The following is a 22,101-nucleotide window of genomic DNA, read 5'->3' on the forward strand; positions in this document are numbered from 1 at the left end:
CATTACAATTATTTCGCTAGGACAAACATTTCCCTTAAGCCTCGGATAAAAGTGATAAATCGCACGAAGACCACAATCGTATCCCGCCACCTGCCGTCGACGGAGGGTGTTTTTCTGTTTGCCGGCCACCGATATTATTATTCACACCATTTAACTGGGATGACTTTCAGTTTTTGGTAAAACACCCCTTCTCGCTCTAATACACCTTCCTCGCCAGATGGTCCACAATAAATCACCACATTCGAATGATTGTAGTATTGCGTTTTACCATTAGCGGGTAGCCTGTGGGGTCGGTAAATGTTTATTTTGCATATCCTTTGTACCGTATGAGGAAGTTAAGCTTTTGGGTAAAAGTTGTGGTTGTTTGGTCTTATTACATCAAACCTGCACATCTGTTTGAGTTTTGTGAAACACATTCGATCGACTGTAAGATTGTGTATGATTGTATGTAGTACGTAAAGGTACGTAGTAATTTTCAAATAAGGTCGGACACAGGTATTTTTCTTTCTTTGCATAGGTACTATTTATTCCGCAATGAGGAAGCTGAGTTGGCTTATGAATTAAGTGAGCTTAAAGGCTATGTTTGTTCTTCAACATTGAACAGGCCTGCACATTTCTTTGGTGTTAAGATTTTCTGGTACCCACACAACAAATTAGGTAGGTATAAAAAATACTACTCAACCGCAGTAAAGCACGTATATGTTTGTTTCACATTGAATACTTACTTTATATTGCACAATGTTTTAATACATCATTTGTAATTTGATTAGTCATATGCTAATCTCGGCAATAGATTGCATTACAACGATGATCAGCGGCGCCGTGGCTTAGTTGGTTAAAGCGCCTGTCTAGTAAACAGGAGATCGTGAGTTCGAATCTCGCCGGTGCCTACTTTTTGCACTTTTGTAAACGGTTAGGCTTACTACCCTATTTCATCACAATTATAAAATAACAATTATCAAAACCTTAGTTGTAATTTCAATCAAATTTTCATGTATTATGTAAATGAAAATGGAAACAAATATTTTGACATACACAGTAGTACTTTATTTGATAAGGGTCTTGCACCCCTTGTCTGCCACGATGTTAATGTAATAGCTCTATTTCCCTATATAGAATTCGTTCAAGGAAGAAAAAATAATCAGTTCTAAAATATTTTCAATGAATAAAGAAAATCCCCTTCTTTTTAACTTAAATTATTAACTTTTTATATTTTCAGGCAAACAAATGTTAATGTTTAATTGTTCGAAATAAGTATAGCGGAGATATAATTTGAATTTTTGAATGTATCCTGCACATTACCTTAATAATGGGGCATGTATGACATTGGAATTCACAGTGCAGTCAAATGATTGTATTTCGTATGAAGATAATTTTCGAAAATGGCCCTAGAAACAGAAACAAATTAAAGCAATTGATTTATTCAATTGTATAGTTTTGTCACGCTCAAAGGGTAGTTCACGCCCACATGAGGAAAATCGGGTAAGCATGAAGGCCAAGAAAATGAAAACGGAGTCAAGGGGAAGATGAGACTGTAAAGCAAAGAACTGTACAATCTGAGACCCAGGACCCATAAATTCCCCCCTCCTCCCTCAAGGGGACGTCAAAATTTCATTAACCGCCACGATTTACTCCACCTCTCCCCCTTATTTTTGCCCGCCATCTTTGTTATTTATTAAGACACCGACCGTAAGATTGCTTGTGAATATTAGAGTCTCCACGCCAATTACGTGCCATTCGTACGCTCACTTTTGGCGGCGTATCTACAAACGTTATTTGTCTCGAATTTGAATGTTTCTGACCGAACATTTTTCTTGCAGTTATTAAGTAATAGATTTTCAATTGATCGACAATTTGACCCGAAAAAATTAATATGGGCGCGAACCATGTATAAAGAAGAGGGTCCAACAGGTCTTGACAATTGTAAATTTAATTAAAGTAGCAGTTATGTATGTATTACAGGAACATGGAAAAACATCAAAGAAAGATTAATAACCAGCGCCCTTTGTTGGACAGTGCGAATCTGAAGAAAACAATTTAGAATAGGTAATTTATTAAATACATTTAAAATTATTGTAAATTAAAGATGTTTCTAGTGGTGTAGTAGTAAATTTTCCAGATTGGAAATGCTCACCATTGCCTCGGAAAAAACACAGGTCTCCTATTAATTAATATATATGCTTTTGGAAAAAGAAGGGTAGAAACGCCGTTCCCATGCGTTCCCGCCCCACTACATCACTTATATAAATAAGAACTAAAAAATAAGTTGTCCCAAATACAATTCTTGCTCGGCTGGCAATAATAGCAGATCTCTGTGATCAAACACAGTCTAATCAAAATTTAAAAACAATAATTATAAAGAAATAAATATAAATATACTTTTTAATTGGAACAAGACAGCGTTGTCCTTGATAATTGTACAATATAAATCAGGACCATTAGAACAGGGGTTTATCGGGATATTTCATGGGGTAACAATTGGTTTTTCCCATTTTTGACCCTGACGACCATAAATTTTGTAATTACTTTCCGAACCGTGTTTTAATTTTGCATATTAAAATGTTTCCCACGGTTATTAGTTACGAAGAACATTTAAAAAATGTGAGTAGACTCTTGTAGTCTGCTTGTTTATGAATATATTTGGATTAAACTTGAAAAATGTATTTATTTAATACTAAACTATTAATATTTTACTAAAAACACAATTTATTACCATCCCTGTAGCTGCAAACCTAGGTACTTGTTAAACCTATTTTTTAATATATTATCAGCAAAATGGAGATGCGCTTAGTATGCAGGTTGCTGCGGCAAGGGTATTTTAATTTCTTGGTATGGCAAAATTATATTTGCCTCACCTGTTCAGTTTCTCGGTTGTTAATTCCCAAATGTTTCCACAGCTGCTAAGCGTAAACCCCAAAATGAACAAATGCGGGGCTAAAATTTCAACTTGATAAATACGGGTATCTATCTATATGATTAAAATAATTTGTTGGATTTTGTATTTTATTTTTTATTTTGCTTCCAACGGTCCAAACAAACCAATTTACAATTATTTTTTTTATATAATGCTTACTCAATGTTCCTATAACTAAGGGTCAAGCCAAACATGCAAAGGGGCTTAAGAATCTACTTATAGAGAGAACTTGACAACAAGGACAACAACTAAAATCTGAGCAATGTTGACTAACAATGATAAATCTTTGATATAATTAACATTGAATAAAAATGTGTAACCAACAAAGATAACAAAAATAACAACAACAACAACAACAACAACAACAACAACAACAACAACAACAAACAACAACAGCATCAAATACAATAGCAACAATAATAAATAACAACAGGAACGAATAATGACAATAACATATAACAATAATAATACTACAATAGAAAATATAACAATAGTAATAAATAAATAAACTGATATTTTACTTAAACAACAAATCAAGGCAGCGCCTCACAGATCAACAAGTAACAACCTTTTTTCAACAAATCGATCCCTAAATATGTATTTTTCTAGGTATTTTTGGTATCAATTTAAAGCTCTTATCATCTCTAGATGTACTACCTTTTGTGGGTTTGGATGATATCCCATGAAAGCAGAGAGCACAGAATAGAAATATATTCTGTGCTCGCTGCATGAAAGCCCTTCGTCCTATAGGCTTTTAAAATTTCAGAGTAGCTAAATTATGTTGTCAATCATCTGAACTTTTTCAAGTTTACATTTTTGTTAAAACAGAAGGTCATGATATAATTTTGCATATACAAACGAAAATTGTGTTATTATTACAGTTGGTGACGTTTTAGTGAATTCTAGTAGGCTACCTAAAAAATTTTAATGTTATTTGTATAAAATCTAAAGAAGAAAATGACTAAGATTTTGTGTTTAGATAGGATTTTGCCCTTAGCCAAGGACAATTCAGTAAATCCCCCTGTTTTTAACTTGGACCAATGAATTAAAGTATTTTATAAGTATGTGGTTTTTGTGATGCTATAGCCTATATTTTAGATAGAAAAAAAGACAGGCTTGTGGGCAATTTTACCAAAATGTGCAATTTTTAGCAATTAAAAAAAAACTTGTTTCACAGTATAGATAAATAATGTTATTCCTATATAGTGTACAGTATTCCGTTTCAACATGTCTTGAAGCTCCAGCTCTTTCAAAGAAAACTGATTATCAGTTATCATTGCCTATCGATGAAAGGATGTGTTGCAGCATTGACTTGGAAGGATTATAGTAGAATGTAGTATTATTGTTGTTTAGTTAGATCATGGCACAGGTCAGTATTCTATGGTAACTGACTGTTGTTTGATGTCAAAAACATACATGCTGTGGCACTATTAGCGTCAAATATTGCTAAATTTCAATCAGACGTTGTAGGCCTACTATATTACCGTATTTCATTAGCATCCTGCTTGCGTTCAAGCATAAATATTCCAATAAGCTAAAATACTTATCGATCCATAATTTTACATTATTTTTGACAACCAATTGACTCCAATAACAAATACTTCGACTTGTAACATTGCAAACTGCGTGTCACGTTGGCACCCCTGAGTGGGCGTGGCGTTGCTCAGCTGGACCAATAGCAACCCTTGTTACATACTACCACCCTCTCCCCCACTATGTCACCCTCAGTACTACCCTGACTGTGGGCTTGCGCGCACGTCGATACGTCGTCGTCACGTCCGATATCTCAGCTTTGACCTTTGGCCGAGTCTCAGTTAATTTGTGGATCAGTGACCTCCTAGATAACTGATAAGTGTAGGAACTCTCCGACAGTGACGTCATGAAGTATGATAGAGTTCCCGGTGCAACGTCCCGCCGTCGACCTGCTGTCCGGCTGCAGTAAATACCCTTACCATCTTCTGTGTGAGTATTTGTGACGTTTAGTATCATTTTATGATGTTAGATGAAATATTTGTACCTTACCTTAATTTATCATTCAATACACAATCTGTGGCTCGTGAATATCATGAGGTGGACGAATTTAATTAGAGAATTTTTCCGATTTGGATGAACTGTTTTTATGCGTTTTGCGTTGGAATTTATAGATTTTTATTTGTGAAACGTCATTAACGTAATTAAGGAATTGTTTTGAATTTCATTAGAGAATTTTTCAGATTTGGAATATTTTTTTGAATATTTTAATAAACTATTAGCCAATCTAATGCGTTGAACTTGTTAACTGCAAAACACAAAGTAATCTCGTTCTTCATTTATTCATTACTCCAGCATCATTTTTATAGCCTATTTAATATTTATAAGAAATTAAAAATGAGATTGGTTATGCCAACATGGTTAAATCCATACCAAATATGTAATAGCGTAAGTTACATAAAATTGGTAAACTAAAATTATGAAATTTTGGGCATTTTTGAAGTTAGTGTTATCGAAAGACCTTGGTGCAAACACGTTTTTAAAAACAATTTTAAGTTTTGAACAGAATCAAGCCAATTGATAATACCCCCACCGCAGCAAACCTGCCGACTAAGTGAATTCCCATTTGCCTGAATTGATTTTCAATTCAATTTATTTAATAAACATTAGGTTTTATGAGTACCTAGACTTGCTGCTACAAGGAAACTAACAAAGTGTGTTTTTTAGTAAAATATTAATAGCTTAGTATGTGCACAATTAAGCTATTCTAGCTGCGCTGTAATCCCATGGTTACTTAAAGCCTGGCCCTCTATAAAAAAATAGCTTAATAATATACAATTAATAAATCAAATCAAATCAGTTTTATTTCCACAATATATACAGAATTTACAATTTTTCAAAAAATACAATACGAATATATATAGTAGTCTTGAAGCATTATACAGTACAGTGTTTACGTAAAATAATTCAAGTAAAATTAAATTTATAAAGTTATAATAGTATAAACTTAAATACTAGTTGAAATATGTTTGCTCCGGCTAGAACAATAACTAATGTAATAGGTAATGGAAATGAGTCTACATAGACTTCAGTGGTCTGTGCGTAGACTCGAGTTGTTAATTTTTTTAGCTAATTTTCAATTGAATAAAAGTTTAAAATTAAATAAAAAATTACTATGTGCTAATAAATTTGCCAAGTTTGATTAAAATATATCCATAAACAAGCAAACTACAACAGTTTACAATATTCTCCATAAGGATAACATGGGAATTATGAATTTTAATTTTTTTATTTTTCTCCGTAACCAATAACCGTACAAAACACTCCGATATGATAAATTATTTGTTTTTTTAAGCTCTTCATAGAGATCTAGAGAGAAAAATGGGAAATTTGGGGCTTTGAGGGTTAAAAATGAGAAACCCATTTCCATCCCCCCATAAAACCTCTCGTAAAACCCCGGTCCCATGGTCCGATCTTGCTGGTTCGTGAACTCATTCAAGTTTATCCCACCATAAACATTCAAGCCAAATTTTATCAAAATCATACAAAATTACTCAAGTTATCGCGTTCACGGACACATAATACAACAAAGTACAGTACATATAAAAAATATGAAGAATAGTGTTTTTGGCCTCTGGGGACATCAAACTGAAACAGTAAATCGGCCCCGAGTCTAGGACTTTCCGTGCCACCTACGGTAATAGCTGCTTCCCTGGAAATTCGCTAAAAGTAAACGAAAGACTTGTAACAGGTGATTATATCAAGTCATCCACTCCATCGTATACTAGCTGATTACGAAATACAGTACAAAGGGAAAACATAAGTTGTAACTATTGAGCAAAGGTTACACTGAGGATTACTCGATAGGAAATAGAACAAGTGTTGATGAGTGTTTCGTGTTGGTGCCGTTTGAGTGCACCGGCGTTAACTCAATTTAAATTTTCCATCATAATAAAGTGCAAATCCACTGAATCTTAAATAATAAAAGCCTAAATTAGTTGTAAATGACACGTGAGTTTCCTTTATATTGCTTATAGAATCGAAATAAACTATACCGAGCCATGGATCCCCAGGTAGGTAATGACATTTTAACGTAAAAAGTATATGATGAAAATACACAGTTTTATCATATGAACGAGATCAATTAACGTGAACTTGATGATTAATAGATTATGTGTATAGTCTATTTACATACCTATGTAAACTATATAACGATAACTATATACATCGATCTGCCGTTACACATAACGCTGATGCACTGGTAGCTTATTATTTTGCTATTGGTTCGAAGAATGTGAAAAGCATACTCATTAATAATAACTTACGAGTATATTTCTAACCATAAGCATCACATAGATTAGTAAACCACACAACAATCTAGGTTACAGTTTGAAAGACTTTGTATGCTAGCGATTGAAAAAAAATGTCATCTCAACTGAACAATAATAATTAATTGAAAGTCGCAATATTAGTCTCGAGAGATCAGTAGAGGACAATTTACTGTATATATAATCAAATGTTACCTATATGAACCATCCATAAACACCTATATGAACATTGTAAATAGCTAAAAGCTCATCAAAATAATCGTTCACATCCACACATCCAATGTTTTGTGTGGTCTCATCACTAAATGGTGTAAGCAAAACTGTATGACCAATTAAATTTCATTATAGTTATTTACAAATAAATTAAAACCAACATTTCACCACAAAAATGGCATTGACAAACGTGCTATTTGTCAAGAGACGACAACAGTTAACATGACAAAACAAAAATAAACAGGATCACTTTATGTTTTCTTATCAATTGTTAATGCTTTCGTAATTTGTGTAACCCCTTAACCGTCCCCCTAATAGTTTTGTAGCCTGTAGATATGTAAATGTTATTTTGTAGTCCTTAACTACCTGTGGCTGATATTACATTAGCCAAATATATTTGTTTATATTGTTTCACCACATGGGCTTCAAATAAAGAAAAGTAAGATTCAATGATAAAGTTGTATCTTTATTAGGATGGTTGGTAAAATTTCTTATCGTCTGCTTGTAAACGTCTCTGATTCTGTGCTGAGGTAAAATTGTAAAATTATATTTTTTGTTTTTGAATCATAAAATAATTTGAACCACTCGTTAGAAAAAATATGAATGACGTTTAACGTAAATTTACACTTTAACGTTTGATAAAGCTCAGATTTAACGCAATTCCGAACAACTCCGATAACAACAAACAACTTTTAGCCACTAATCAATCAATATCTCTCCACTAAGAGATTTTCTAAATGCAAATAAAAACCGAATCGAGCTCTGATTGGTCGTATAAAGTTAATTTAATTGACTACGCCGACTGAGCATTGAGCATTGAGCTGAGCAGCACTCTCGTTACAGACTTGTTAATTATACTGTAACCGGGAACGCAATCACGACTGCATCTGAGCAATCAGTGATTTCCTACAGACATGCGCAATCAAATTGTCTCTAATTTTAGACTAATTGTTTTGACTAAAGCGTAATTCCCGTACTACAATATGAGATACGGTAATTGGTTTAATCATGAACCCATATGAAACCCATAGTTGGTAGTTAGTATATGAACCCATAGTTTTCATTGGTAAATATTTTATCCGGACTACTTACGAATACCGCTCAAATTATTTTAATGAATCAAAATCAATTTGAATGAGCAATGTTACACGAAAAAATAAAAATCATCTACAATAAAATGGCTCTTTTTATTAATTGTCTTTATAAATAAAACAATTTGTTTAAAAAAATTTTCTTAATCTTTTTTTTAAAAACTAAATTTTTAAAATTGTAATCGTATATATTTAGTTCTGATTCTGAGACACTGTTTAATTTTTTTCTTTAGAAAATTTAAGTCCAAATAACAATAATGTCATGAAAACAAAAACTATCATTGAAAGTACCTACATAGCACTTCAAAACACCGCACATCTTTGGTGTTATCACTTAGGCAAGAAACGTAATTTGCTTATTTTTATGATCCATGCCAGTTCTGTTCAAGTTTGTGGATACTCCCCAGTCTGCATAGGTGAGGAAGTTTCGTTGAACAGCCACAATGACTCCAGTTCCAACCAGCTACCGACATACGATGCGCTTTTTATTTCTTTGAAGAAACCATTCAACAAAACAAGTCCATCAGTTAATCATGTAGTCAAGACAATAGGTACATAGTCAAATCATAACAAACTCACAAACATAATCTATGGTTAGCTCAGCGATTTAATCAAGGCAAACAGAAAATTAACCTAGTTTTGCATAATTATTTGCAATACACCCGATATAGTATGTATAGTATGTATTATGATAGTTGTGCTATTTTATTCTATAATTCTTGCCAAAGAATCATCTGTGCCTGTTATTGTTGTATTCATAATATTGTATTTAGATTTGTCTACACTTCGTAGTGTGTTGGTGTTGTAGTATTTATTGTATAGATTATCTTCAGTTCACTTACAGGTTTTTTTTTCTGTTTCCAGCCAGCATACCCAAGTGCGGAGGTTGCCACGAGCTGATCTTGGACAGATTCATCCTCAAGGTGCTGGAGAGGACGTGGCACGCGCGGTGTTTGAAGTGCTCAGAGTGCGGAGGCCAGTTGACCGACAAGTGCTTCGCGAGGAACGGCATGGTATTCTGCAAGGAGGACTTCTTTAAGTAAGCACTTGGAATAAGTTAAGTATTGTAATATATGTTTATATTAATTGTACAAGAAGCAGCATTTGATTTTATAATGTTGGTTGCATTCCAGATGTTAAAGACTTTTGTTTTGTTCTGATTGTTAATTTTGTAAATAACAATAATAATTGTGTTGTGATTGAAATGGAGAATAAAGTGAATACACTAGATTTTATCTTGTTCTTATAAAATATTACAATGGCGCAGTCAAATTAAACGGACCTCGTTCCGAGTGATAGTAAGTCTAGTAAAAGTAAAGTTTTTTTTTATACCAGATTCTGAAGAAGATAAATATAAACTTCAAAAAAAAAAAAGGGAGGTAAACTTAAAGACTAAGATGTTAGGAATAGGTAAGATTGGTGAATTTAACCCACAAGATGAGTCCATTGAATCATATGCAATGAGGCTTAAGCATTATTTCAAAGCTAATGAGATTGATGACGATACTAAAGTTTCTGTTTTAATAACTGTTGTAGGCCCAAAAGTTTTAACAATTTTGTCTGATTTAGTTTCACCTGCAGCTGTAGATAGCAAAAGTTATGAAGAGTTAGTTAAAGTGCTTGAGAACTATTTTTCTCCAAAGAAATTGGTGGTAGCTGAGAGATACAATTTTTATTCTCGTGTGCAAAAACCTAGTGAGAGTATTTCAGAGTTTGTTGTAGCGATTAAACATTTAGCTAGTTCATGTAAATTTGGCACATTCTTAAAAGAGGCTCTTAGAGACAAGCTTATTTCAGGAATAAGTAATGAGGTCATAAGGCAAAAATTATTGTCTGAGGATCAAGAATTTGATGAAGCTTATAGTTTGGCACTCAGATTAGAGCAGGCTGAAAAACAGACAAGTTTGTTCAATCCAAAACAGGAAATTTGTCATTTAAATTCCAAGCCCGATTCTTCACATGTGAATCAAAATAGGCAGACTGGTAGTCATTTCAATTCAGCTATTGGTGCTGGTATGACTAATATTAATGCTAAATTTAAGTGTTACAGATGTTGTTCAGTTGAACATAGGGCCAATGAATGTCCATATGCAAATTATAAGTGCAATGGGTGCAACATGGTTGGGCATCTACTAAAAGCTTGCCGAAACCAAAGTAAAGTTGCAAAATTTGGAAGGAAGGACAAGTCATGTGCTAATAGAGTCCATCAAATCTCCGAAGATGATGTCAATGAGCTTAGCTCAAGCTGCAATGAAGTTTCAAATAATGTGTGTTTGTACAACTTTAGATTAAACACAGGTATGGCAGCTTACAAGGTAAGGCTAACTATAGAGAAGGTTCTGGTGGAGATGGAAATTGACAGCGGGTCAGCTGTATCAATTTGTCCTTCAGACGTTTTTAATGAACATTTTTCTCATATTGAATTAAAGCCTGTTTCTATGAAATTGCGAACTTACACAGGTGGTGACGTGCCTGTTCTAGGTCAAGCTGAGGTTAGAGTTTTATATAAAAACCAGAACCTAGTGTTACCACTATTGATTGTTGAGGTTTGTCGTAAAGACCAGCCTATTTTGCTTGGAAGGAACTGGTTAGCAAAATTAGAGTTGGATTGGCATGCTGTATTTTCAAGATCGTATGATACTACTGGTACTAAATCTAAGTCTACAGTGAATGTTACCACATGTGAATTGAAGCAATCTAATTGTGAAGTTGTGTTGCCTAATGGCAAACTTGAGGTTGAAGTAGAGGCGTTAAAGAAAAAATACAATGCAGTGTTTCAAGGGGGGCCAGGAGAAATAAAAGGTGTTAAGGCTCAAGTCACTCTCAAGGACAATGCTGTTCCTAAGTTTTGCAAATTTAGGCCTGTGCCTTACTCGTTAAGGGAAAAAGTAGAACAAGAATTAGATCGGTGGGTTGAGGATGGTATAGCGTACAGAGTTTCTAGTTCAGAATGGGCTACTCCGTTAGTTACAGTGCCCAAGACTAATGGTGTCCGATTGTGCGCAGACTTCAAAGTAACATTGAATCCGGTGTTACAGACGGAACATTATCCATTACCTCAACCTGAGGATATATTTGCTTCTCTGTCTGGTTGTACATATTTTTCAGTTGTGGATCTCACTAATGCTTATCAACAATTAGCTGTTGCGGAGGATTCACAACCTCTGTTGACGTTAACAACTCACAAGGGACTATTTCGACTAAGACGTCTGCCATTTGGACTTTCTTCAGCTCCAGCTATATTTCAAGCTGTGATTGATCAAATTATAAACGGATTACCAGGTACTGTAGCCTATTTAGATGATGTTTTGGTTGGCGGCTCAACAAGAGAGGAAGCCTTTTATAGATTGGAGAAATTGTTACAGCGTCTTATGGAATTTGGAGTACAAGTTAATGGGAGTAAATGCAAGTTCTTACAGCCTGAAGTGGAATATTTAGGCTACGTCATTTCAGCATCAGGAGTCAGTCCACAACAAGGTATTGTTGAAGCTATTCAAAAAGCTCCCGAACCTACTAGTAAAGACGAGCTAAGGGCTTATGTTGGTTTAATAAACTATTATGGAAAATTTATTCAAAACTTGTCTGCTAAAATTCATTGTTTTTATGAACTGTTAAAGAAAGATGTTCCATGGAAATGGACCGAGCAATGTTCTCAAACATTCAAAGAAAGTAAATCTTGGGTTCTGTGTTCTGATGTTTTAGTACACTATGATGTCTTGAAACCTTTAGTGCTCACTTGTGATGCTAGTCCTAAAGGAGTTTCTGCCATTTTGTCCCATATCATAAACGGAGAAGAAAGACCTATAGCGTTTGCATCAAAAACACTGAGTGCCAGTGAGAAGAACTATTCACAGCTCCACAAGGAGGCGTTGGCACTGATCTTTGGAGTGAAGAAATTCCATAAATACATTTATGGGCGTACCAATTGTATTTTACAAAGTGATCATCAGCCACTAGCAGCTATTTTTGGATCGAAACGAGGGGTGCCTAGTTTAGCTGCTGCTCGCCTACAACGATGGGCCCTGATTTTGTCTGCCTACAATTTTGAGGTAAAATATCGGAAGGGTTCCAGTTTGCCTCACGCTGATGCGTTGTCACGCTTACCACTACCCGAGAATGAAACTTTGGAGTTGGATGAAAATTATATATCTCATGTGGAATCTTGTGTAAGAGAAATGAACTTCTTCAATTCGGGGAGTGACGATTCTCCAATCACTTCTTTAGAGATAGGACAATTGACTGATAAAGACCCACTGTTGTCTAAAGTTCGGGATTTTGTGTTGTATGGGTGGCGTGAAATTGTAGACCCAATGTTAATTCCATTTCAGAGAAGGAAAGATGAATTGTCAGTGGATAAAAATTGCATTTTATGGGGCAGTAGAGTAGTCATACCTAAGAAATTGCAAGGTAAAGTCATCCAGATATTGCATGAACAACATCCTGGAATTACTCGAATGAAATTGTTGGCACGCAGCCACGTGTGGTGGCCTGGGATCGAAAAAGTAATTGAGGATGCTGTGTCATCTTGTTTGATTTGTCAAAGTACAAGAAATGCTGCTTCAAAAGTTCCATTGCAGCAATGGCCGTTAACTTCAGAGAGATGGCGCCGAATTCATATCGATTTTGCTGAAGATCCAACCACCAGACAGCAAATGTTGATTGTAGTGGATAGTTTTTCAAAGTGGATGGAAGTATTTTTAATGGGTTCTATTTCCACGGGGAAGACCATTGAGAAACTTCGTACACTATTTTCTGCTTATGGTTTACCTGAGGAGTTGGTGTGTGACAACGGCACGTCTTTTACCAGTCTAGAATTCAGGGAGTTCTTAGAAAAAATTGTGTAAAACTAACATTTTCTCCACCATATCACCCTGCCTCCAATGGAGCAGCCGAGCGTTCTGTTCAAGAAGTTAAGAAAAGTTTGTTAAGGCAAGTTTTGGGTGAAAAATCATCTCAGCAGACATCACTGCAGTATAAATTGGATAACTTTCTTTTCGCATATCGTAATACTCCATCGTCAGTAACCGGTGTGAGCCCGGCTGAACTGTTCTTACGTTGGAAACCTCGAACAAAATTGACTATGTTAAAACCTAATCTACTAGACGAGTCAAGGAAGAAGCAGGAAATGCAGAAACGAGCCTCAGATAGGCATAGAGGTGCGTGTAGATTTTTTAATGAAAATCAGAAGGTGTTGGTTAAAACAGTCAGACAGGAGAAAGTTAGTTGGGTTCCAGGTCGTATATTACAGTGTAAAAGTCCAGTTACTTATTTGGTTAGTGTTCTTGGCAAAACAAGAGTTTGCCATGCAGACCATCTTAGGCCAACTGAGGTAGAGGAGGACGAAATCATTGTGCGGAAAGAGGAAGTTGGAAGGACTATTGAGGCACATCAACAAGAATTCAATAGAGATTTGCCTATTCTTCAGGAGTCTACATCACCATCAATATCAAGACATGATGCTTCACCTTATTTGCCTAGATTGAAGTCTGATGTTGGGAAACCACGGGGTGTACAATACAGTCCATCTACAGTTTTGAGGAGATCACAGAGGACTGTGCACAAGCCGGAGAAATTGGATCTATAAAGTTTGAGAAGCCAAAGAGTCAGAAGAAATTTTAAAGTTTTAAAGTATTATGAGCCATGCAAATTTTAAGTGTTGGCGAGTGTAATATATGTTTATATTAATTGTACAAGAAGCAGCATTTGATTTTATAATGTTGGTTGCATTCCAGATGTTAAAGACTTTTGTTTTGTTCTGATTGTTAATTTTGTAAATAACAATAATAATTGTGTTGTGATTGAAATGGAGAATAAAGTGAATACACTAGATTTTATCTTGTTCTTATAAAATATTACAAGTATGAAGTATGAATAGCCTAACAGACATATCGAAATTGCCTTTTGAGTGAAAATGTGGAATGTTTTCTCTCTTGGTGGTTTCAGTGTCATGGAACAACATTGTGAAAATCAAACTAATTTTTGAAAAGGTTATCCTTGTGGACTATTTTGCATTTGCCGGTCCACATGTGTCTCAAAGCATTGGACATAACACCATAGTTCTATACCCAATATGGACGTGGTACGTGTAAAGCAACGCAAGGAGTGAGCCAGTATAGTACAAGTGTTATGAGCCGTACTGACAGAGACACTTGGACGCAGACCCACGTCATCGTTGCCTTGCTTTTGCAGCCCGTCATACAGTGTACTAACCGAGCCACCGACTCACCGATTAAAAAATTGAAACAAAATATTATTGTTTTTTTCTCAACTTATTGCATACAGCGTAGTCATTACATCGTTTATGTCTGGCCATAAAGGATATTTGTCCATTTGATCTTTTAACATTTTCCTAAAGGCTGACTTTTGACCACTAACCATTTTTTAATTAGCCTACCATGCTGGAACCACTCCAACCTTGTTACCGATCCATTTCTAACATTATTCCAACCCAAGCAATTATCCTTGGCCACCCCTGTTACTTCTTAACTAAACTTGCCCATCACAACTTCGACTTTCTTCTCCGCCTCGGTTGAATCTCGGAGATTTTCAGGAACGTTTGTTACAGGAGGTTCGGCACGAAATGCGCCGGCTGCGAGCTGGGCATTCCGCCGACGCAGGTTGTGAGGAGAGCGCAGGACTTCGTCTACCACCTTCAATGTTTCGCCTGCGTCATGTGCAGCAGACAACTCAACACCGGCGATGAGTTCTACCTGATGGAAGACAGAAAACTCGTGTGTAAACCCGACTACGAGGCTGCCAAGACGAAAGGTAAATCATATTTTGCCTATAAATGCATTGGGGTACGAGGAAAAACATGATTTTATAATGTGGCCAGTTAGAACGTTGTCAATTGCTTCTTGTCCGGATAAGTATTGCGGTTACAGAAATAAATAGTCATACAGTCCTTTCAATATTAACTGGCCCTCGTTATAGGTAGCATTTTCTCAATCCATATTAAGTGTTAGAGATCGTAACTCCACAGTTGTTTTAGACTTGGCTTAGGATTTGGTAATTATATTTTCATCATCTTTTGTGTCGTCGTTAATGGTTTTTCTCTTATATCCACACCTTGTGGTATTGCATCTCCTTTTCTTACCCATCCCACGTTTCTTAAAGTTAACATCCCTTTCTAGAACTATACAGGGTGATTCAAAATGAATGACCCAGTTTTAACGCTTTATAACTTTTATACTATTAAACTTACCGCCATAAAATGCACATCAAACAAAAAAGCAACTCAAAGAGTTTATGCCTTCCAAAGACACATCATTTAACAATATCGATCCAACAGAACTGTAGATTTTATTGTACAAAGTTAAAAAGTAATCTCCAACTTTTTTTACCACTAGAAATTTGGAGGTTACTTGACGTTTTTGCAAATAACTTTTAAATGGTGAGGAAATCGACCAAAATGGAAGGTAATATTCCGAAAGAGAATAAAATGTCCTACAATCTACTATTATGCATTTTTTTAAATACTTAAGAAAGGTAGGTACAAAAAATTTCCTCAAAATGAAAGAAAAATTGAAAATCCCCGTCTTTAATGTAGACAATAAACATAGCAAACATCAAATTTCACAATTTTTTATTTTAAGCCAAATTTAAGCTACATTTATTGAGTATTTTCAAGAAATGCATAATAGTAGATTGTAGGAAATTTTATTCTCTTTCGGGATATTACCCTCCACTTTGGTCGATTTCCTCACCATTTAAAAGTTATTTGCAAAAACGTCAAGTAACCTCCAAATTTCTAGTGGTAAAAAAAAAATTGGAGATTACTTTTTAACTTTGTACAATTAAATCGACAGTTCTGCTGGATCGATTTTGTTAAATGATGTGTCTTTGGAAGACATAAACTCTTTGAGTTGCTTTTTCGTTTGATGTGTATTTTATAGCGGTAAGTTTAATAGTATAAAAGTTATAAAGCGTTAAAACTGGGTCATTCATTTTGAATCACCCTGTATAATGCGTTTCCACACCTCATTTTGTTACAACTGGCTTTCTCTTATATTTTGACTGTTGACATTACAGACGGCAGTTGTCTGGACGGAGATCAGCCCAACAAGCGGCCGAGGACGACGATCACTGCCAAGCAGCTGGAGACACTCAAGATGGCCTACAACAACAGTCCCAAACCTGCCAGACACGTCAGGGAACAGCTCAGTCAAGACACGGGTCTGGACATGAGGGTCGTGCAAGTCTGGTTCCAGAACAGGCAAGTCGCCTTAAAATTGCTTATACACTTTTTACATTTATTTTGATGCCATATACATCGTGACGTCATTCTTAGATTTTCAAGCAGAGGCATTTACTTTCATATTTGTTCACAAATTTCAGATAGTAGATAGTCACAGTAAAAGGTGTATTAGGCAAAAAAAACATGCTTTCCAATAAATAATGTTAATTGTCTCAATGCAACTGTAACAATTCCATACATTCAGATTCATTTTATTCATTACTTACAAGTATTACTCAGACAACCACTTTACTTCAAAATTTGTCAGGAACACTAAAACTCCAGTGATTTAGCCAATGCGAGTGTGTGCTGTGTGCGAGCTAGGGCTTCACTTCAACAGCTGTTTCAACACAAACCCTGCCCTCCTGTCCCCCACGGCCTTTCGTTGTTCCCCCCTGCTTGACCGAAGGCATGATCTCTGTCACAAAGGTGTACAGGGATTACAAGAGGGATTGTGTTGGGTGATCATTGCATTCACAGTCCACTGCACATTCACCTGCTTCAATACGTTTGTCAGTCTGTTGAATGACAAGTCCAGGCTGCCTGCCTCTACCTTGAATTTCACTCCACCTCCATATCCACCTACACTTTCAACGCCATCTCATTCTGCACCTACGTACTTCTTCCTCCGCCTCCATCTCAATCATCGATTCCACCTTTATATACACTTCCACCGTCCCACCTTCAACTCCTTCTTAACCTCCACATCCACCCCTATCTACCACGATTTACTCCTCCATCTCTACTTCTACCTGCATATTCATCTCCACGGCCACAATTTCTTCTCTTACCTCCACCTTAACAGTTTACCTCCATACTTCTCTATTTCTACCACTTTACCTTGCACATTTGTTGATCACTTCAAATTAGCATCGTAAAACATGAAGAATTCTCATTCGGGAGCTTTATTCGTATTAACTGTATTTAATACATAACCAATTTGTATCAACACATACAGTTATGCACCACCACTGTTATAGTTCAAGGAGTGGAACACATTAGTTTTGCAGGGATAGTTGACGATTTACGTTTTCCACAGGAGAGCGAAAGAGAAGCGGTTAAAGAAGGACGCTGGCAGGACGAGATGGAGTCAATACTTCAGGTCCATGAAGGGCGGAGGGTCACCGAGACACGACCCCAAGGATGAACTCAAAGTGGATCTGGACTCGAACTTTAGCCATTCTCACGGTGAGTACTACTGCTTACCACTAGACGTACATAGACAACAGAATGAAAATTGATACGAGTAATATGTGTGTTCGGATTGAGATTATATTGGTATTCTCGTCGAATTTGTCAAGTATCAAGTAAGCCTGCCATGTTGTAATTTGTATTTTCAGAAAATGTAATGCAGCCAAATTTTTTTTATTTTACCTAACCCACCATGTTAAACTTCCCTATCCCAAGCGTGATGTATATAACTTCGTTACTTCTCGAGTGATGTAAAGTTGAAAAAAACTCACTCGGTGATGTAATGAAACCCATTTAAATAACATTGAGTGGTTAACTTAAAAATTATACCTCTATGGAGCCAACGACGTACAACGCTAGAAATCAGCTGTGAGCTTGAATTTTATTGTTATGTTTTGAAGATTTTTCATAACCTAGCTTTTGTTTGTAAATAAACGTTACTGTTAGAAGATGAGTGAAATGGATAATGAAAAATATTGTTCGTAACCTCCTGTATATTGTCGGGTCAGGTAAAATCTTGTACGTTACACGTTACGCAAGAGCGTGTTTACATCACTTCGGTAAATTATGCAACTCGCTTCCGCTCGTTGCACAACATTCACCTGCGTGATGTAAAAACGCCCTTACTACACTTGTAAGGTAAATAGCTATTATACGATTTGATTTAGAGCTTATATTTATGTGACTGGATCATAAAGGTTTGCCACATTGTCCTCTTTGGGAGACGGACAGCGTCCCAGATCTTTGTTTGGGTTAATCCCCTGATTTGTGGCCTGAGGGTAGTGGTCACCGGAGGAGGGGTGGGGAATCGAACCGGAGGCGTTAATTTTTTGTCAAAGATTTCGCTTAGATTGCGATTACTTCTTAACTGTACATCTTTTGTTAGAATTTAAGGCGTTTATAATTTTATGATCAGAAATATTTTTCGATTAGTAAACCTTTGCACGATTTTTCCATTATCAGCAAGTTTGGTTGGTTTGGTTAGGTTATGACAGTTTAATTTTACAATAATTTAAAAATTATAAAACTGAATTTTAGGCATTTTTAGTTTTATTTTATGAACAGAACTATTTTTTTTATTAAACCTTCATTCGATTTTTAATTATCAGCAAGTTTGGTTAGTTTGGTTAGGTTATGACAGTTAAATTAAATTTAAATTTAACCGACAAACGATACGTTATGACAGCGACAGTAATAGAGCTAACAATTTGAAGCGAACAGTTCGGCTATGCACGGTATGATGCGGAAGCGTTCGACACCAACCTAGAACTGACAGGTCAACCGACCTTGATTAAGAGGATTAAGCCTGGTGCATGTGCCTACACCCGTCATCTTTATAGGCCTTGAGCAAAATAAGATGGAATGGAAGCATCTCTAGCTGGCTATTTATGAGTATATAGCACTGCAATACTGCAAAACAGAGTATTGTTTATTAAGACTTGTTGTAGGAAATATTTGCCACAAAAATTCTAGTCCTAGGATTATTTATATGAAAGGATAGATTGTGCATAGAAATACTAGGTCACAAATGGATTGTGTAGGTACAGTATGAAGAAGCAAAGATATAATGTTGAGATACCAGAGAAAAATGATACCTATGTTAATGACATTATCACTTTCATGAGTCGACTGCATTCGTTATGAAACTGTACAAACACTATAAGTTAGTGCTAAAAATTGATTTTATCATTATTTTTATGTTTTAAAAATCTGTTGAGGTGAAATATGTCAGTATATTTAGTTTACGTAAAAAACACACATTCCCTCTCAAAAATTAACACACAAACACTATTGAAACGTACATTACTATACGGGACACATCCAATACAGAGAGAACACAGTAATTATGGTAAAAGCCTACAAGATGCACTACACCGCCATTTGTAGGATGACTGATAGCGATCACCCCAGGGTGCGTGACGAGCGCCACAATCAGCTGGAGTGCCCCAACACGCTTCGCACGCGTGCCGCACGTGTGACGAGACCTCACTCATCGCATCGGCCACCTGTCGCGGCTATGCGGCTTCTCCCGCGGGCGGCAGAGTTGAAATGTCACTTTGAAAATGTCATCAATATTTTGTTTTAAATTGTGATGTTCGTTTTTTAAACGATGTTTTGGTAGTTATTGTTGCCGAATTAAGTATTTTATCCTTGATACCAACCTCTTTGTCAATATAAAGTATTGTTTTAATTAATGTAATTAAAATAAGTTAAATGATTTTTTCTGGATTTTTTAAAGGACCACAATTGCCGAAAGGGCGAAAGAAGTGATAAAAATATATCTACTGCCTGCGCTTTGCACTTTCTTCCATTTCCATCGCAGGAAAATCGTGTTGTAACACCTAATTTTTAAATATTGATTCAACGTAAATATTAATTTCGATCAAATAAGTAAATCTTTGGGTGAATCAATTCGGGTAAATCTTTAACCGACATTTTGAAAATCAAAATTATCTCACGGAAGAATGAATGACAATACGTTTAAGAGTGACATTTAAATATAACTGAAGAATGTTTAATGTTAGCCAGCAAGGTTTTCTAAAACTCGCCTCCGTAATGATTAGGATCCTGCTCAATGCATTTTCCCCATTCTGGCGTTTCGCTTTTCAGCCAGATGAAAAGTCTCGTGGATCGAGTCAGCCGGACAGATGAATAGTTGTACCCTGTAATCAGGGCTGCCGGCTATTGTAGGGAGTCAAAGGTCCCCCCAACCTCCCCCCCCCTCAGCCGCCATCTTTAATCAACTACCGTCTCGAGGGAAGTTCCGCTGATCTAGGGGAGAGGGGAAAAGGGGATTCTCAGCTTTGGTTCACTGATTTTCCGAGAGTAACGTCTTTTGCCTTTCTTTACTATCTCTATTCCTTTATTTTTCTTTATTTCAATCCACACAAACTTGCAAACTCGTTTATTAATTCGCTGAACAGTCAACATAATAAAACAGTACGGAAGGAGATAAATAAGACAAAGATAAACATTGATACAACAAGTAATAAAATAGGAGACATCGCTAAATGGGTAATAGCATTGATTATTGAGTCAAAGGTAATAGCTAACAATAAACTATCAACAAATATCTGCAGTGCTACAGTATTATCAAAGCTTCTACATATCTTTGGGCCAATGGGGTCCCAAACAAATTGAAAACAAATCATGGACTATTTACAGATGATAATACTCGATGGCGAAGTATTGTTTTTTAAATTGTACAAACGCCTGCACAAGCCAAATGCTGTCCAGTACACTTTAGTGTTTGCAGGTTGCGTAGCGTACAATGAAGCCAGCAAGAGCTTGAAATGCCAATTCTATAAACAACCGCAACCGTTTGTATTGACTATCTACGATAAGTTTTCCAATATGAAAATGTGAATACGATATTTTAAAATTATTAATAACAAAGAACTGCACTTTTAAATGGAATGAAATATTTATTTATGGGGTTGTTTAAGCAAGGTTGGGTATACAAAGAAAATAAGGGACGTGAAAGCCAATATTTTAAATAAATGATTTTTAATGATGCCTAATATTTGAAATACCATAAAGGAAGAAGTGTCCTGAAAGGGTAATAGTCAAAGGTAGTAGGTAGTAGCCAACGCCTAATTAGTAGAGGAAAATGAAAATAGTAACCTATATTTTTGTTAACTTTTACTATCAGTTATAGTTTTAAAACTAATCTATGCATTAGTCCTGAGCTACTTATTTCTCTAAGATAATCATTATTAAAGATAACAAACACAAAAAAGTTACTTAGATGTTTTTGACAAAATTTGTTAGACCTATTATATATGTTGTTATAGCATATTGAGGCTTCATAGTCAAAGATCATACTTATAAAAAAATGTCTTAAAAGTTAAGTTGTGAACACTACACTGAGCACTTAGAAATGTGAGTGTGAGGGCACAGACAACAGAAACAAAAATATAATTAAAGTATTATGTAAATGGAAACAAAATAACTTAAATCCTGGGATGATCCCTTTATAGTTTTGTTATTTATTACCTATGACTTAGTATAAACAAAAAGTGTTGTTTGCACAGAGAAGAAGGTACAGAGAAAACACTACTAAAGGGCCAACCAAGCCCTTTCACTGGTATGTTGTGCTGGAAAAATACTTGAGCGGTGAGCACTGTGCGGAAATTCCTATGGCACAGAGGGTCTTCC

At 35.7% G+C, this 22,101-nt stretch overlaps 1 protein-coding gene and 1 non-coding gene across 5 annotated transcripts in view; both read left to right on the forward strand.

Moving 5' to 3' along the window:
- The window catches only part of LOC129000710 (LIM/homeobox protein Lhx3), a 66,183-nt gene that overhangs the window by 39,167 nt on the left and 4,915 nt on the right, over positions 1 to 22,101 (forward strand). For 2 of the 4 annotated variants that reach the window (XM_054427676.1, XM_054427677.1), the window contains exons 3-6: positions 9,381 to 9,555; positions 15,082 to 15,284; positions 16,548 to 16,731; positions 17,792 to 17,940. In XM_054427676.1, coding sequence (XP_054283651.1) covers positions 9,381 to 9,555; positions 15,082 to 15,284; positions 16,548 to 16,731; positions 17,792 to 17,940 — 711 coding nt within the window. Of the gene's footprint in view, positions 1 to 4,690; positions 4,877 to 9,380; positions 9,556 to 15,081; positions 15,285 to 16,547; positions 16,732 to 17,791; positions 17,941 to 22,101 lie in introns of those variants that run through there. The other 2 variants (XM_054427679.1, XM_054427678.1) reach the window with 2 other exon arrangements.
- Trnat-agu (transfer RNA threonine (anticodon AGU)) lies at positions 817 to 890 on the forward strand. Its single transcript has one exon. It is a non-coding gene; the product is annotated as a tRNA-Thr (tRNA).

This window comes from Macrosteles quadrilineatus, unplaced genomic scaffold, assembly GCF_028750875.1.
Source record: "Macrosteles quadrilineatus isolate MER2022 unplaced genomic scaffold, UCM_ALF_1.0 Scaffold_8__2_contigs__length_117827958, whole genome shotgun sequence".
Taxonomy (NCBI): domain Eukaryota; kingdom Metazoa; phylum Arthropoda; class Insecta; order Hemiptera; family Cicadellidae; genus Macrosteles; species Macrosteles quadrilineatus.